At 29.8% G+C, this 18,534-nt stretch overlaps 1 protein-coding gene across 3 annotated transcripts; it reads right to left on the reverse strand.

The window, feature by feature from the left end:
• Nucleotides 1-2,380: 2,380 nt before the first annotated feature.
• Nucleotides 2,381-14,132, reverse strand: LOC113376563 (zinc finger protein 345-like). Of its 3 annotated transcripts, XM_026616544.1 has the most exons (5): nucleotides 13,960-14,132; nucleotides 13,425-13,832; nucleotides 11,172-11,340; nucleotides 3,171-4,042; nucleotides 2,381-3,116 (listed from the first exon to the last, which is right to left on the reverse strand). In XM_026616544.1, exons 2-5 carry the CDS (start codon nucleotides 13,808-13,810, stop codon nucleotides 2,486-2,488), a joined length of 2,058 nt encoding a protein of 685 aa, XP_026472329.1. In that variant the 5' UTR covers nucleotides 13,811-13,832; nucleotides 13,960-14,132; the 3' UTR covers nucleotides 2,381-2,485. The 3 variants fall into 3 exon arrangements, with proteins under 3 accessions (XP_026472329.1, XP_026472321.1, XP_026472312.1); XM_026616536.1 differs by having other exon boundaries at nucleotides 2,381-4,042; nucleotides 13,969-14,132; XM_026616527.1 differs by having other exon boundaries at nucleotides 2,381-4,042.
• Nucleotides 14,133-18,534: the final 4,402 nt, after the last annotated feature.

Genomic DNA, 18,534 nt, shown 5'->3' on the forward strand with positions numbered 1-18,534 from the left:
ATCGAATGTTTCTTGAATTATTCAAATCGCTTCATCCGTGTTCCCGAAATCGTTGACGAAAATTTGTATCCGCACACACATACACACACACACACACATACACACACACACACATACATCCATTTTTTCTTAGGTATGCCAAAATATTCAGAAACCTCTGAAACGTAAAGATATATAAAAAATTTCATTTTCGATTTTTTTGCGATTACTATAAAAACGCCTGAACTGATTTCAAATATTTAAAAGCCATTTGATGTGTCTCAATGAGGACTATCGCTTGTCAGTTTTGTGCGACGATCGACTGAGCCTTTCCTTTGAAATTTGGAAAAAAGTGTTAAGCTTTTCGTCCACATTTAAACTCATAGTACCGGATCGATTTAAAAAAATCAAAAACTGTTCGAAAGATATTAGTTTGGAATGATACGGATTAGTTTTAGGTGAAAATCTACCGAGCTGTTTTCTTGTAATTAACTGTTGTAAGAAAAAATTAAGCCGATTTTTATGGAATTTTTTTTAGCGATATATATCATGGTTTTATAGAACTTACTGTAATATTACGGCCTTACGACAAGTAGTTAAATTTTAAAAATTCATATAAGTTTGAGAAAATGAGTAGTTCTTTTGACATTTGTTAAAATTAAAATTAGACGATTTACTTGGTATAACGATAGAGTACTTGGTCTTAATGAGCATACTAAACCATTAAAGTCTTACGGAAACTGGTTCAATTATAAAATTTATTGATTTTTGAATATTTATTTTTAAAAAATACCCCGAACGAACACGTCAAGTGTTCGTTTTCAATTAAGTGTAATAAATCCACTCGGAATACTTTTAATCACTCATTTATTGATTAAGTCGATTAATTACACATATCAAAAAGTCCATGTAACTTGCCTCAAGGCAAAATACTAATACCAACTAGTTTAGAATCGATTCGGTAATATGAGCTTAAATGTGGACGAAAAGTGAACACTTTTTTCCAAATTTCAAAGTAACGGCTTGACAGATTGTCGCACAAAACTGAAGAACGATTGTTCTCATTGAGATACATCAAATGGCTTTTAAATTTCTGAAATCAGTTCAGACGTTTTTGAGAAAACGTCGATCAGAAGTCTTATTCTGACAAATGCCAAAAAACGATACTAATTTTTGAAAACTTTGACGAATTTTTAAAATTAAACTACTTGTCGTAGGACCGTAAAATTTTAGTATGATCTATGAAGACTATGGTATCTACCGTCAAAACAAAAATTCATAAAAATCGTCGAAATTTTTTTTTGAAAACAATTTATTACAAGAAAACGGCCCGGCCGATCTTTACAAAAAACTAATCAGGTCGATTCCCAACCAATACCTTTCGAACAGTTTTTGAACTTTCAAAATCGATTCAGAATTGCGAGCTAAAACGTAGACAATTTTTTTTTCACTTTTCTGAGATTTACAAAGAAACGGCTCGGCCGATTATCGCTCGAAACTCAGAAACGCTAGTCCTTATCGAGATACATCGAATGACTTTTGAATTTTTGAAATCGGTTCATCGTCGATTTTCATGCGTCATTAATCAGCAAATCAATCAAGACAAAAACGAAAACTTGAGACATTAAAATTAGTTTTAAACTAGTTCTGCATGGTTTTGTTTCTTAAGGCAAATTGCTGGAACTTCCCGTACCGTAATTAAACATTCGGAAACAAAAATAATCAATATTTAAAAATAATTATTACAAGTTTTTTTACAAGAACAAAAACTACATAAACGAACACTTTTTGAATCACTCTAGTCAGATGAGCTGTCCTCGCACATTCTGCTATTCTTTGCACATTTTGCTTCGTATCTCCGAAACCGCTAGACCTTTTTTTGCAAAAATGTAATCAATTATTCACTCAATCAATACAAATTAAATGTTCTTTGAATCATTCTAATCGGATCTGCCGTTCTCTCAACCAATATTTACTCAACCAATGCGAATCGAAAGTTCTTTAAATTATTCTAATCGGTTGATCCGTACTCTCAAAACTTGAAAAATTGTTTCCAAGCATACGTACAAACACACGCCACACATTCATCATTTTTTTCAAAGGTATGCTAAAATGTTCAGAAATCCTTGAAACATAAAGATATACAAAAATGTTCATTTTAGATTTTTTTGCGGTTACAATAACTTACCCTATGGGAAATTGATAATAATGCATCCTGTAGAAATAAACATTTATATTTTTAATATTAAACAACTACATATTTTACACCGAGGAACAAACATGATTGTCCTTGAAATAAAGGATAATAAATTGCCCTAATAATATATATAAAGTAAATTAAATTAACAAAAACTAATAACTTAATTAATAACAAATGTATTTGTAATAAATTTACCTGGCCAATTCTCACAAACAAATGTTTTAAATCATTTGATTCTATAAATCCTTCATTATATATTCCACATTTATAAGGGAGTGAACTTCTTTTTGTTTTTATAAGCTATTCTCATGAACAGTAGTTGTGCAAAATATTTATTAAATCTTTCACCTTCATAAGGCGTTCTTCAGGGTAAAATTTTTTATGCAGGTCTAATGCTAGTTTTGTTATAAATGTTTCGTTGCATATCTCACAATTATAATAACTTTCTCCAGAATGAATCACTTCATGTTGACTTAATTCTTGCATTGTTCTAAATGTTTCATTGCATATTTCACAATTATAAGAACGTTCTTTAGTATGATTTCTTTCATGCCACTTTAATGAATCCTTTCCATTAAATGTTTTATTGCATATTCCACATTTATATGGACGTTCTCCAGTGTGAATCACTTTATGTTGGTTTAATTGATGTTTTGTTACAAATATTTTATTGCATGTATCGCACATATAAGTACATTTTCCAATATGTAGCATTTCGTGATATTTTAAGCATTGTTTGCTTTTAAATATTTTGTTGCATGTCTTACAATTATAAGGACCTTCTCCAGTACGGATTATTTCATGGTAGTTCAAAGCTTCTATTGTAATAAATGTTTTATTGCATATTTTACAACTGTAAGGACGTTCTCCGGTATGAATTCTTCTATGTTGTTTTAATCTATAATTTGATGCCAATATCTTGCCGCATGCCTCACATCTAAAAGGGCATTCTTTAGTATGCAGTAATAAATGATATTCTAAATTACCTAACCTTGAAAATCTTTTATTGCATTCTCCGCCATGAATTGTTGCATGCTGATTCAATGCTTGTTCTGTTTTAAATGTTTTGTTGCATGTCTCACAATTATGAGGGCGTTCTCTGGAATGGAATATCTTATGACGGATTAATCCTTGTTTTAATTTGAATGTTTTATTGCATGTCTCACATTTGTAAGGAAGTTCTCCAGTATGAGTTGATAAATGTTTGTTTAAATTTGATGACTGTGTAAATCTCTTATTGCATATTTCGCACTCATAAGGACGTTCTCCGGTGTGAGCCTTTGTATGCCGGTTTAATTTTTGTGTTGTTTTAAATGTTCTATTACATATTTCACAACTATAAGAACCTGGTTCAGTGTGAGTTGATATATGTTTTTCTAATCTCCATAACTTTGTAAATCTCTTATTGCATATTTCGCACTTATGAGGACTTTCTAGAAAGTGAATCATTTTATCTTGGTTTAAAAATTTTTCTCTTATGTATACATTATGGGGTTTCAAGATATCGGTTGTTTCAAGTTTTCCTGAAACTGTTTCAGATGATTCGCTCATATTATTTACTAAATTACTTGTAAAACCGATTTCTTCATTACATATATAAGGTTTTTCATCGTGGTTTTCAATTGCTTCTTGTTTTATTTCTTCATCAATAGTTACCTCTGATTTTAAAAATCGCTGAAGAGATATTTCTTCGTTTTCCAGACATTCTTCTGATATATCATAATAATCCAATTCTTGTTTGACTTGTGGACAATAATCAAATTCTTGTTTAACTTGAGGATATTCGATTGGTTCAATTTTAATTGTTGGGTTTGAGTTTGTTCTTTCAGACATCTTCGCCTTTTGTTGGTTCTCGCACATAAACTGGAAATTTTAAAATATTTTATTATTAATTAATATGTTTTGTTCAAATACAATACAATACTAAGGCTAACATTTGTTGTTATTTATTTTCGCATATAAAACACAATTTCATTAAACACTTTGACATTTCTATTTAATTCTAACCTCGAAGTTTCATGGGATCAGGTTGGACAACGTTGAAAACATTTCAACGGCGAATTTATCGGCGGCAACATTTAAGTCATAGATTACATAATTACATATTTACCACAGAGAATTTAATTGATTTTATTTCAACCCAACATCGCGCTTAAACCCTATAATTGATTTGAAATCTTATATTTTAAGGTATTATAGGGTTTGTATGTAAAAAGTTCTAATAAATTAAACGCTGTAGTTTTTGAATGGTGCCAATTTTGAAATGCTTATTTATCTGTGATTGCGACTATCCATGATACCATGATATCCATGATAAATGAAACGTACCGAGTGTTGTCACACCTGATCTCTAACGTATGCGAAGTGAGACTCAAATCGAAATGTCAAAGTCATTAATAGATATATTAAAACATATTTATCATTGATGCAAAACATATAAATTGAATATATAGATATATATAGAATTAATAGAATATATTTATCACTGATGAAAATCATACAAATTCAAAGCTTTCTTAATTTTTTATGAATTACTGTTAGTTTGTTTATGAAAAACGACTAGCGCCGAAAATGTCCGAAGAAACAATTTCAAACCCAATAATTAAAATTGAACCAAGGCAGTATTCTCCAGTTAAACAAGAACTTGATGATTACGACATTACTCCAGAAACATATTCAGAAAACGAGGTAAAATATTTACAGCAATTTTCAGAATTTGAGATGAAAATAAACAAAAAAATAAAACAAGAAAAAGTTGATGATCAAGATGAAACAAGTTTCGACGAGGGATCTCACATGGAAAACGAACAAATATGTCAACAGCGATTTTTAGATTCTGAAGTCACTATAGACAAAGAAATCAAGAAAGAAACAATTAATGATCAAGATGAAGCTCGTTTCGATGAGAATTCTTACGCAGATAATGAAGAAATATGTCTACAGCAATTTTTAAAATCTGAAGTAACAATTGACGAAGAAGTTAAGCATGAACCGATTGATGAGCATGTTGCAGACACCAGTAAAAACAAAAATATTGATAATGTCGGTGAGTCAAGTGATTTAGTGGATAATAGAAATGAATGCAATAAATCATTTAAAAAAGTTTTAGGAAAACGTAAAACTACCCTAAACTTGAAACAATCCTTGAAATGTAAAATTTGCAATAAAAATTTCTCAACAATTAGCACTTTATATCGACATAAAATGATTCATACAGGAGAACGTTCTTACAAATGTAAAATCTGTAATAAAGCATTTACAACAAATAATTGTTTAGGTCAGCATAAAAAATTTCATGCAAGAGAACGTCATTACAAATGTGAAATATGTAATAAAGCATTTATAACAAATGGTAATTTAAGTCAACATAAAAAGATTCATACGGAAGAACGTCCTTACAAATGCGAAATATGTACTAAAACATTTATAACAAATGGTAATTTGAGTCAACATAAAAAGATTCATACCGAAGAACGTCCTTACAAATGCGAAATATGTAATAAAGCATTCATAGCAAAACAACCATTGAACCTACATCTAACAATTCATACTGGAGAACGATCACATAAATGTAAGATATGCAATAAAGCATTCAGATTAAAACAAATTTTAAAACAACATGAATTAGTCCATTCTAAAGAAAGCAATCATTAATGAGCCGCATGCAATGAAACATTTGCAGCTTCGCAATCAATAAAGCGATATAAAACAGTTTATAATGTAGCACTGTAGAACAATTTATAATAGAGGGTTAAATTTTCATAATTTTAGACACAGTAAGACATTAAAGTTACAATTAGCAGACGTTCTCATCAGTATAGAACAGTTTGGTAAATATTGCTTATGAAATATCTTTGAAAATATTTGTGTTGACTAATAAAATATAATATTTAACTATATATTATTCACCAAATATTGTTTACTGTCAGAAGTTATTAAATGAATATAGAGTGTTATTATTTAAATCAAATTGTTTTTTATTTAACTATGTACATATGTATATAAATAACATAAAAATTAAAACTTGTTATAAATAATATTTGTTATTATTGTTCACTTATTAACTATGCATAGAATAGGTTATAGTAATCGTTCAAAAAATGAAAATCAAAATTAACATTTTAACATACCTTAAAATAAATGAATGTATATGTATGCATGTGTGTACAAATTTTCTATGAAACCTATGAAACGGTTTTTCATTTTCGATTTATTTGCAATTACTATAACTTACTCTGCGAGAAGTTAAAAATATTGTTAAGGATTCTTTTATTTATAACCCTTTTGTTATGATTCACTTTATTGCTAGTTGCCGATTATTCCAATTCATTCAATTATCGATCATTTATTACTAAAATATTGCTTCTATCTTTTATCCCGTACTGCTGAAAGACTAAATATTAGAGCTACTACGAATGAGAGGCTTTTGTTCATGACTTAACTAAACAATATTTTATACTCACATTTTTACATACTTATCCTAATCTTAATCTGAACTATACATCTTGAATCTAGACTTTTCTGTAAGTACCATTGTCTATCGTGTCCATACTCGGGCTCCCGATTCACATCACACACTAGTCACATTTTAACTAATAGTTTACTTTCGGTTTGGGGACAGCTTCCGATGCGCTGTCCCCCACAGCATTCCTTGCTTACATTATCACAACATCAATTATAAAACACTTCGCGCACAACACCGTGCTCATCCCTTCGACTTGTATCGAACTCTTGGGCTATTACTATCACTACCAAAACAACTGTTAGAGACTAACGCTTAAGAAGGATTCTTCCGACTGTCACCCCTGAGGGCCTATATCCGACTACTTCCACTTGCCGACTCTTCCACACTCTTCATCAGGGATGGTTTACACTAGTGATGTGCCAAGTCGAATCAAGTGATTCGAATCATTCGAATCAAGCATTTAACGACTTGATTCGAATCAGATTCTACTTGATTCGAATCGACTCGCATCAAGCCGCGAAATATTTACTGTGATAAAACATGTATGAACACAAATTTTCATAAATATAAAAAAAATGTTTTAATTTAATTCAATATTATAATAATATAAATAACTAGCAAACCCGACGAACTCCGTTTCACCACCAGATGGTTTCGTGAAAAAGATTAAAAAATTCTTTGTTTGTTTTATATTTGAAAAGGAAAAATTTGATTTTATTATACAACAGCAATGAATTTATTTCGATTACAAAAATGAGGTGTTTTTTAGTTGAACTTCTCTAAGTAAATTAAAGTGAATCCGTAAATTATCCGTTTCATTGAAGTGCTCTTTGGTAAACCACATTTTTTGTTTTTTGGTCTGACGTTAACACAAACAAAGCGAATGGTTTTCCAACTTGTAAACAGGCAACGTATAACTGCCCATGTGAAAAACAATGATTTTCTAAATAATCTATTTGAAATTTATCCCGCAAACACTAAGCGATTGGCCTTGCGACTTGTTATTGCGAACGCAAGGCGAACTGAAAATTGCAATCGTTTGAAATCAAACGCAAGACCAGTCAGAATCATTGGTATGTCACCAAATCGCCAGCAATTTTTGATTGAATGGTGAAATTTAGTGCGTGTATATCAAGAATTGCTTGTTGACTTAACCAAGCATAATTCTGATAATTCTCACTAATGTCCTTACTCGAATTTTTAATTACGATGCGTGAAGTTCCAGCAATTTGCATTTCCGAGACCTTTCCAACGAATGCAAAATTGTGGAAATCGGTTCGTGCGTTCTGGAGTTATTTCGTCAGGAAGAAAAACCCGACTTATTTATATATATATATATATATATATATATAGAAGATAATATAAAAAATAATAATAATAAATATAAAAAATGAATCTTGAATTAAATCATGCGAGTCACACGGCTTTAATACGCTCAAATGTATCACCCGACTCCAATTTATATGACTTTAACCGCATTCATTGTCTAACAATATCATCCGACTTCATATGACACAAAGCGAATCATTCCGATTTCAAATCGATATGAATTCATCCGAGTTCATATGACTCAAACTGAATCATTCCGATTTCAAGCGGCCTGAACGATATGAGTTCGAAACATGTGTCTGTGTTTTAGTGTATCGACTTATCGAGATGCAGTGCGTATGGGTTTTGAGTGTTTGTTTATTAACTTCCCGTAGAGTAAGTTATTGTAATGGACCGAAATCGAAATTGAAAATTTTTACATTTCTCGACGTTTTGGAGGTTTCTGAACATTTTGGCATACCTCAGAAAAAATGGATGTGTGTGTATGTGTGTGTGTGTGTATGTGTGTGTGTATGCGTGTGTGTGTATGTATGTATGGATACAATTTTTCGTTCACGTTTTCGGGCGCACGGATCAACCGATTTGAATGGTTCAAAAAACACGATTCCTATTGATAGGGAGATGTGCTGATTAGTTTTTGGCAAAGGCAGGTCCAGCAGTTGCGAAGATAAAGAGCAAGGAGTGCAGAAAATAGAAATCGAGTTTTTGAGAGAACGGAGCATTCGATTTGAATGATCTAAAAAACATTCAATTAGTAATGATTGGAAAAAGTGGTTATTAGTTTTTGGAGTAGGCAGGCCTAGCCATTTCGGAGATACAGAGCTAAATAGACAAAAAATGGCAGTTTTTGTGAGAACTAAGCGTCTGATTTGTATGATTCAAAGAAGTTTCTGCTTGTTTTAACAAAACGATTGATTTTTTTAAAAAAAATTTTGTTCCAAATTTTTTTTTTCTTTTTTTTTTTTTTGTATATCGAAAATAATTCAGATTTTAATCGTAATTCTGGCAAAAGTTCTAATGTACTTGAAACAAATATGTTTAACTTTGCAATTCAGTTTATATAATTCTTATAAATATTAGGCAATGTTACAATATTTATAATGATCTATTTGAAAACATTCAATATTTCTCGAAAATTTTGTTACGGTACGGGAAGTTCCAGCAATTTGCCTTAAGGCACAATGCCATACACCTCACTAGTTTTTGACTAAGCGCTGAGAGCAAATTTGTTCATGAAATATCAAAAACTCATTTAGATAATAAATACGCGATTTAAATTTTAAATATTATCAAAATAAACTACACAACGAGTTTCATACACATACAAAATTCACACAAATGAAATAATATCAATCTTTACAGTAGTGGATTGAATTTTAAGTCATTCGTAAGACGTTAGATTCAGCCCCCTGTTTAGATTAGATCTAAACAATCAATAATGTAAACATGCATTCGTTCAGCATAAGATTAAGAATATTGTTTTATATGCTTTAGGGATAGAGAAGTATTTGGTTATATTTTACTGTAAATTCATTTGAAATATTAGTTATATTTGTAGATAGTTTATTATTATTATATATATATATATATATATATATATATATATATATAAATGTATTAATCTCTGCACTTTTTGGAATTAATTGCTTACTAAATTAATTAGTTCACTTATAAAATTATTAAAGTGATATTATTTCTTGTCTTAAATTATAATTGTTCATATATGAACTTGATTCCAATTGATTCGAATCAGGTTTTTTTCTGATTCGAATCACTCGAATCAGAAAATTTTCGAGTCGGCACATCACTAGTTTACACATATATTTGCAGATGGGGGGGTTTCGTAACAATATTTAATGTTAAAATATTTCATTATTTTTAACTTCCCGAGAGAGGAAGCAATCGTCGACTAAGGGTAAAAAATCGGCTCACATACTTTTTCCAAATTTGGTCTCATTCGATTTAGAATGACTTGCAACGTCGAGAATACATACAATTAGCAAATCGGATTTTTTCTCGAAAACCAACTTCTTATGCAAAAAGTTAATAATTTCAATGCGACTTATATTACAAATATTTTCATCAAGAGAATATTCGAGTTGATAAATATTATTAGGTTACTAATAAATAGTATACTATTATAGTAGATGTAGCTTCTGAAATTTATAGTGACATAAATTAGGGTAGTAGAAACATCCAATTAAACAGAAAAAACGAAAAAATATAAAATTTATTTTAGTTTATACGTTTCGAGACCACATGTGTTTCATCATTCAGCTAAAAGAATTTCACAACTATTTAATACAAAATTATCAATATAAGATACAGAAATCAAAAACAAAGGTCAACTAGTGTTGTATGACATTGTGCCTCAAGGCAAATTGCTGGAACTTCCCGCAGCGTAACGAAATGTTCGAGAAATATTAAATGTTTTCAAAAAGATTATTATAAATACTATAACATTATCTATTATTTATAAGAATTATATAAACTAAATTGCAAAGTTAAAATCATTTATTTAAAGTATATGAGTGAGCTTTAAAACTTTAGTCATAATTAAAATTAAAATCTGAATTATTTTCGATATACAAAAAAAAAATCCAAAAGCAATTAGTTTGTTGAAACAAGCAAAGTTTTTTGAGTCATTCAAATCTGATGTTAGTTCTCTTAAAAACTACCATTTTTTCCACATTTAGCTCAGTATATCCGAAATGGCTCAACCTGCATTTGCCAAAAACTAATCACCGCTTCCCCCCGTCATAACAAATTGAATGTTTTTTAGATCTTTCATATTGGATATTCCATTATCTCAAAAATTCAATTTCTATTTTCTGCACTCTTTGCTCCGTATCTCCGTAACGGCTGGAACTGCCTTGGCCAAAAACTAATTAGCACATCTCCCTATCAATAGGAATCGAATGCATTTTGAACCGTTCAAATCGGTTGATCCGTGTTCTCGAAATCGTCGACGAAAATTTGTATCCGCACACACACACATCAATTTTTTCTGAGTTATGCCAAAATGTTCAGAAACCCTGAAACGTGAAAATATGCAAAAATTTTCATTTTTGATTTTTGGCCCATTACTATAACTTACCCTACGGGAAGTTAATAAAAAAAATGATGGGCTAGGGAGTTGTAAGATTTTGCATATTGATTTTCAATTGCTTCTTGCATTATTTATTTCTCAATTTTTACCTCAGATTTTAAAAATTGCTGTAGAGGTAATTCTTCGTTTTCCGGACATTCTTCTGATATATCATAATCTTCAAATTCTTGTTTAACTTGAGGATATTCAATAGGTTCTATTTTAATTGTTGGGTTTGAGTTTGCTCCTTCAGACATTTTGTTGGTTCTTGCACACAAACTGGAAGGTTTAAAATTTCGATATATATATATATATATATATATATATATATATATATATATATATATATGATTAATTTCTTGGAGGGCGTAATATCAAGTAAAAAAAAATAAGGTAAAAATTTTTTAAAACATCTTTATTTTTCCATAGGTTTCGACGTAAATTCTACGTCATCATCAGTGGTTTTGAATTTCTTAGATTATCACTTTCACATATTAATACAGCTTGTAAAAAACTAATAATTGAAAACAAGCACCAAATGTCAGTAATTTCCTTTTTATAAGGAATAAGAAATAAAAAGTAATTAATAATTAAAATATTATACATAAATATTCGTGTATCCGAGGCTCAAAGCCAAACAATAATCTTCAAAACCACTGATGATGACGTAGAATTTTACGTCGAAACGTATGGAAAAACAAAGATGTTTTAAAAAAATCTTTACACTTGATGTTACGCCCTTCAAGAAATGAATCATACATTTCAACATCAAATTTAAACACTGTCAACATATATATATATATATATATATATATATATATATATATATATATACAGTAGAATCCGCTTAGTACGACGTCGAAGGGACGCCGAAATCTCGTCATACTAACCGGTCGTCATTAAAAGCGTACTGAAGAAAAACTTTTTAATATGCAATTTGTTACATGTTTCAGTAATTTAAAAGAAAAGCCTATACAAACGTTTTAATTAAAAATAAAAATGACACATTAAAATTTAATATAAAATAAAATTGACATAGGGTAGGGCGGGGCACAACGGTCCAATTTGACTTACGGTAATTATACTGTCTAAACCCAATGAACAACACATAACATACATAAAAGAAGCATCTATCGAACTATGTTCAGAAAAACTTACATACATACGTACATAATTCCTAATTATATAAATATTATATTTTTTATTATTTTTTAAACATTTGGTATCTGACCCATTTACACATACGGGGTAAAGTGGAACAACCAGGGGGCGAACAGATCTATTAAATTTAAAAGGCATTTTACGCTACATTATTGAACCAACGCAAAATATTAATTCTGTGGGTACATTTGTTAAAAAGACAACACAGTACATTACATTGATCTGCTATTAGTCAGAAATATTCATCAGAAGAGCCGGAATAACAATTTATTCAATTAATCTCTTGTAAAATTGCTTTTTTTTAAACTTTACTATTTTATTGCTTACACGCTTAAACCTTTGCCAAAGTAAAGGTTCAGCTGGTCCTTTTTATCGCAGTCATGTGCTGCTTATCTTCTGATAGCAAAGTCATAAGAATAAAGGTGATGGCTGGTTATGAATTTATACATTTTTCGCCCTCTACTATCAAATATAATCGTTAAAAAAAATCTAATTTTATTTGTTTATGAGATATCCGTGGTGGGCCATTAATAATTAGTCTACCCTACCCATAAACATACAAATGTGATTTTTTAAAGTAAGTAATCAGTAATTTTTGATTGATTTCTTTACATAATTTTATTGTAAAAACAGTCCCTGGTGCTATTGTGCACAAAAGACATACCAATTGCTTTCGTAGACTTGGCCACATCATGTAAAATCTTGTCGGTCATTATAATTGGACATATTTTTTTGCAAAAATGGGTCATTATAAGCGACATGTCAATGTAAGCGATGTCAATATATCCAACTAGACAGCTGTTTTTTTAAGGAATTTTAAATGGAAACCAAATTCCTAGTGCGAGTACATCATATTAAGCGGTTGTCAATATATCCGGCGTCATACTAATCGGATTCTACTGTATATATATATATATATATATATATATATATATATCAATCAATGTTTTATTATTAACTAGCTGACCTGGCAAACATTGTTTTACCATGTAATATTTTGCTAGATTTTTTTGAATAAGTCGAAAACTTACTAATACATTGTAAGAATGTGGTTTATGAGCGGTAAAAACAAATAAGATAATACAAAAACAATAAAGGCGCCATTCCAGGTGTAAGCTTTTAAAGTGAAGATATAAAAAAATTTAAAATTAACATTACATTTTATAAAACGATTAAATAACGTTTACTTAAAATATATGCACCTTAATACACCACAATGATGGCAAAGTATGTCCATTTCCCCAATGCAAACGCTAGGATGCAAACTGCAATCATTTCTGCAATCGTATTGAAAGGCTGCTCGATTCAAATCAGCACTTGATAAATACCTTGTTCTGTGTTGCAAATTATCAACTTGTTGACCTCTGTGTCTCTTGTTCGTTCGACGATTCTGCATTGTCAACTGAGCTGCTTCACGGGCTTCTTCTCTTTGCTCTAGTGATTGAGAAGCACGAAGTCGAGCCATACGATCCCGGTTCTGTTTACGTTTAATTTCTTTTTCTTCTTCAGTCCTTTTATTTGCAATTCTTCGCATTCTTCTTGCATTACGACTTTGTCGGGAAAGATTCGATCGTCTTGGTCGCGGCATTTTTAATTCAACTGCACTTCACCTAAAAACACAAATTTTCAGTTTTATAGTTCACTTCACTGTTAATACGAATGGATAATGGCTCTATCATTACATTATAATTGTTAATTTTTTATTTAATAGAAATAGTTTTATTATTGATTACTTACAAAACTTACAAATATCAAATTGTCATCCATACATCATTACAAAGCTGTCATTATAATCAATTACATAGCTGTCATTTGCGTTGCGTTATTCCAAGCCGAACGGAATGAAAAGTATCCAATGTCCTTTTCTTGCCTCTAAACTACCTTCCTGCCAATTTTCAGCTAAATCAGTTCAGCCGTTCTTGAGTTATAAGTGGAGTATTATCACGACTTTCTTTTATATATATATATATATATATATATATATATATATATATATTAATATGTTTTGTTCAAATACAATATAATACTAACGCTAACATTTGTTGTTATTTTATTTTCGCATATAAAACACAATTTCATAAAACACTTCGACATTTCTATTTAATTCTAACCTCGAAGTTTTATGGGATCAGGTTGGACAACATTGAAACATTTCAACGGTGAATTTATCGGCGGCAACGTATTGACAAAACAATTGCTTTTGAGGATAAAAAATTATTACATCTTTTTTATTTTCCATAAAATATTTTTGTAATTTTGGATTAAAAATTCAAAAAATTACCCATGATAAGCACAGTCTAAGCGCCACTCTGGAACAAATGTTTACCCAAGTGCGTTCAGACTGTTTATGTACTGGAACACTTTTCCAAATTTGTAAAAACTATTGAAAAATGCCAAGCTAAGCACAGTATAAGTGAAAATGTCGCACAGAATTATTTGCAAATGCGTTTAGACGGGAGCACTTTTTCAATTAGGCAACTATTTTTTTGAAATTGAATTCGAAATGAAATGACGATTGTTAACGTTCTGGAGATAAATTGATTTATGATTTACATTTGATTTGCTCAGATATAACAATATAGCAAAAATAATGAAAGTTATAATATTTGTAATAAAAAATTTGAAAACGTTTAAAATTTCTCGAATATTTTATTACGGTACGGGAAGTTCAAGCAATTTGACTTGATAATTATAAAAAAAAACCTTTGCGAGAAACTGGTGTCATAATAGGTGACTGTTTTAATCCGCACTTGACAATCTTTGGGGTACTACAAAAATTTTTGTTTGCAGCATAGATAAGTAAACATATGATTTGCAGTTTGTATGTTCTAATAAATTAAGAGCTGTAGTTTTTAAATGGTGCCCATTTTGAAATGCTTATTTATCAATGATTGCGACTATCCATGACACTATGATCATAGCCAGTAATCTCCGAACAAATGTAGATGACCGTGTTGTGAAATGGATTGGTATTCGAATTGATCGACGGATGGCGCTACGATTTCCAATTTCATTGATCTAGCTTGATCTACATTGATTTGATTGCCATTTTCTATAAGTTGTCATCGCGTATTGTAGTTGAGATGTGTTATATTTGTTTTTCTGTGATTGTTTATATATGATTATGTTTTGGTGAATACTTTTTTCATTTATTATTAAGTTAAAATGATAAAGTGTAATGTGCCAAAATGTTATAACTCTAAATATAATAAAACAATGCATATCTTTCCGGCATCTAATTATCAGGTATGCATGGGGAGTTATCTCCGAACAAATGTATATTATCCTGTTTTGGAAAGGACTACTATTTTTAGCGAAAAAAAGATGTCGCTACTAGTTTCAAAATATGAAAAAAACGTCAAAATTACTCGCTTAGATTTGCCATTCGCCATTTTGTATCAAAGTTTGTGGTTCGATGTTGTTTCTGTAATTAAATATGTATTCAAGTAAGCATTTATATGAAATTGAATATGGCAAAATGTAACGCACCAACTTGTGGTAACTTCAGAAATAATATAAAAATGCACTTCTCTCCGGCTTTATGAAATGAACAATTTAGAAATGTCCAATTATATTTCACAGAATAGTTCTCATGTCTATAGTTCACAGTGATATAAGAAGAGAAAGACAATCTGATATATGACCAGGAGAACACTCTGCAACTCTAGTGGAAAAAGTAATAATAATTCTGAATATTTTAATACCATTTGCTATTATGACTTGATATTATATTACAACATGTTATGTTTATTAGATGTTCTTGGGAATACAAATTGCAGCAGAATCTAGTGACTGAGGATAGGAGTGTCTTGATGCCGAGGGCATATAATGTATGACACATCCATTATATGTTGAGGGAGCTAAGAAGGATAGACAAACAATACAATAATTTAAGGTATAAATTGCAACAGAGTATAAAATGCTCAGAAATATTCTTAACATTCCATCCGAAAGGACTGCTGCACTGTTCTATTGACACAATCGAATCATAAGAAATTCAAGATTTTGTAGAATGCAACTTTATTAATGATTGATTAATAAGCAAAATAACTATTAAATGCAAAGTTAATGTTAAAGAAAAATGACTCATAAATTAATTTTAATTCTTGGAATTTAGTTTTCTATCAATTTTGATATCAATATTTATATTTTATGTCTGTAGGATTTAACTTTTTAAATTTGTTCATTATTTGTCATTTCTTCTAATTATACTATTCCATTATCTATAGTATATACTCTATATACTACTATACTTATACTACTTAGACTCTATACTTTTCTCTGCTCTTTTTAATATATTATTTTTAGTCATTGAGATATTAATATTAGTCAGTTCGTGTAAATTAATTATACTTATGAAAACTTTTACAATATTTCTGTGTAGTTGTTATATATTCTGATCATTCAGTAATTCATATTGATCGTTCCTTTTAAGTTTAACATTTTATTGTAAATGCTTCTACATAATCTGTCTAGTTGTTATATATTATTGATCATTAAGTAATTCATATTGATTGTTCTTTTTAAGTTTAACATTTTATTGTAGATGCTTCTACACAATCTCTGTCTAGGTGTTATATATTATTGATCATTAAGTAATTCATATTGACCGTTCCTTTTAAGTTTATCGTGATCGTTCCTTGTAAATTTATCATACCATTGTGAATACATTTTTTAGTTACTTATAATTGTAAAATTATAATACTTATTATTATGTATATATTGATTATTACATTTATAAAAATTTTAATTGTTATGTTAAAATGTTTGTGATATATTTGAAAATATATTTTGTACTTCGTATGTTTTTTTTTTCATTTCCAATATAAGAAATTATTTAGGTTTTCTTACTTTGAATTACGTATGCAAACCATATCTAGGAATAATACCAGCGGTTGATTTATATACTGAACAAGTGCTGCCTCCTTCAGATCGCTAAAAATATTAAAATGGAGGTAATGTCAAATGGCCCGAGATAGCGATCTATTTATGTTTACTTATCTATGCAGGTATGTATATAATGATGTATTATCATAGACCTTATACAATACAAATTGAAATTGTATAAGGTCTATGTGTATTATGCATAGAATAAATATGTATCATAAAAATAATATTAAAATGTTATATAGATATATATATATATATATATATATATATATATTTGTGTAAATATATATTATATATATTGATATGTAACGAACCTTATTTTATAAAAACTTAAAATTATGTAAAGGTTTCATATCCCTGCCCATTGCAGCAGGTTGTGTAACCCTGACATGTACCGTTAAGGACCGAGTATAAAACCGGTGCAATGGGCCTAGTCGAGGTCATTCAGTACAGTCGCCAACTGGAGTTATTGTACATATTATTCAATAAAGAAAATATTAAGTAGAAAGTGTATTATCAATACCAAGGAAAAGAACCAAAGGTATCCGAAGGAAAGTGTGTTGTCTATACTATATATATATATATATATATATATATATATATATAACTATATATATAAACACCCAAGGTATCAAATCCAATTCAATATATTTGTGTGTAAAAAGATGCTTTCAATTTGGATGCAGAGGGCGAATAATCATTTAATGTATGACCTAACTCTCTGATTTGTGGCACAAATCGAAGATAATTTGAATTTGGAACCAATTAGAAGTGTCTCCTTTACGGCAATAACAGAATAGTTTTCAAGTCACTAGAGAATGCTTTGATACAGAACCAGAAGAACAATCTGCAACTCCAAGGACAAGGCCAAGTAATTATAACTCTAAATACTTCAATACAATTTGCAAAAAAATATTAATAAACGAATCTTATGTTCTTAGTTAGGAGATGAAAGCCTAAAAAAGATTTTTGCAGCACCCCTAAGATTGTCAAGTGCATGTTAAAATCACCTATACTGACACCAGTTTTCCGCAAAGGTATTTTTTCATAATAATTGCAGCAAAAATAATTAATTAATCAAATATAATATAACGATATATTCAATAGAAGTCCTTGGTGGTAGCTGCAAATTGCCGCAGAATGCAGTGATAAGGCGTAGGAGTGCCTTAACACCCAGAAAATGTATGATACATCAAATTTTGTATCGGGATTAAAAAGGATTAACAAACAATGCTATAATTTAAAGGATAAATTCCAACAGAGTATACAATGGTCTGAGAAGTTTTCAAATATTCTAAAAACGTAAAAAGTAAAGGCAAGAATTTTGATATTGTCTCAATTAAGAGAGCATACTCAAAGACCACGTAGTTTAGGGTTTAGTTATAGTTTTAACTTAGCCTCCTTGCAATAAAAACTGGATTA

Source organism: Ctenocephalides felis, unplaced genomic scaffold (genome assembly GCF_003426905.1).
Source record: "Ctenocephalides felis isolate EL2017-DRISC unplaced genomic scaffold, ASM342690v1 CF-g0.4_SCAFFOLD_00845, whole genome shotgun sequence".
NCBI lineage: Eukaryota > Metazoa > Arthropoda > Insecta > Siphonaptera > Pulicidae > Ctenocephalides > Ctenocephalides felis.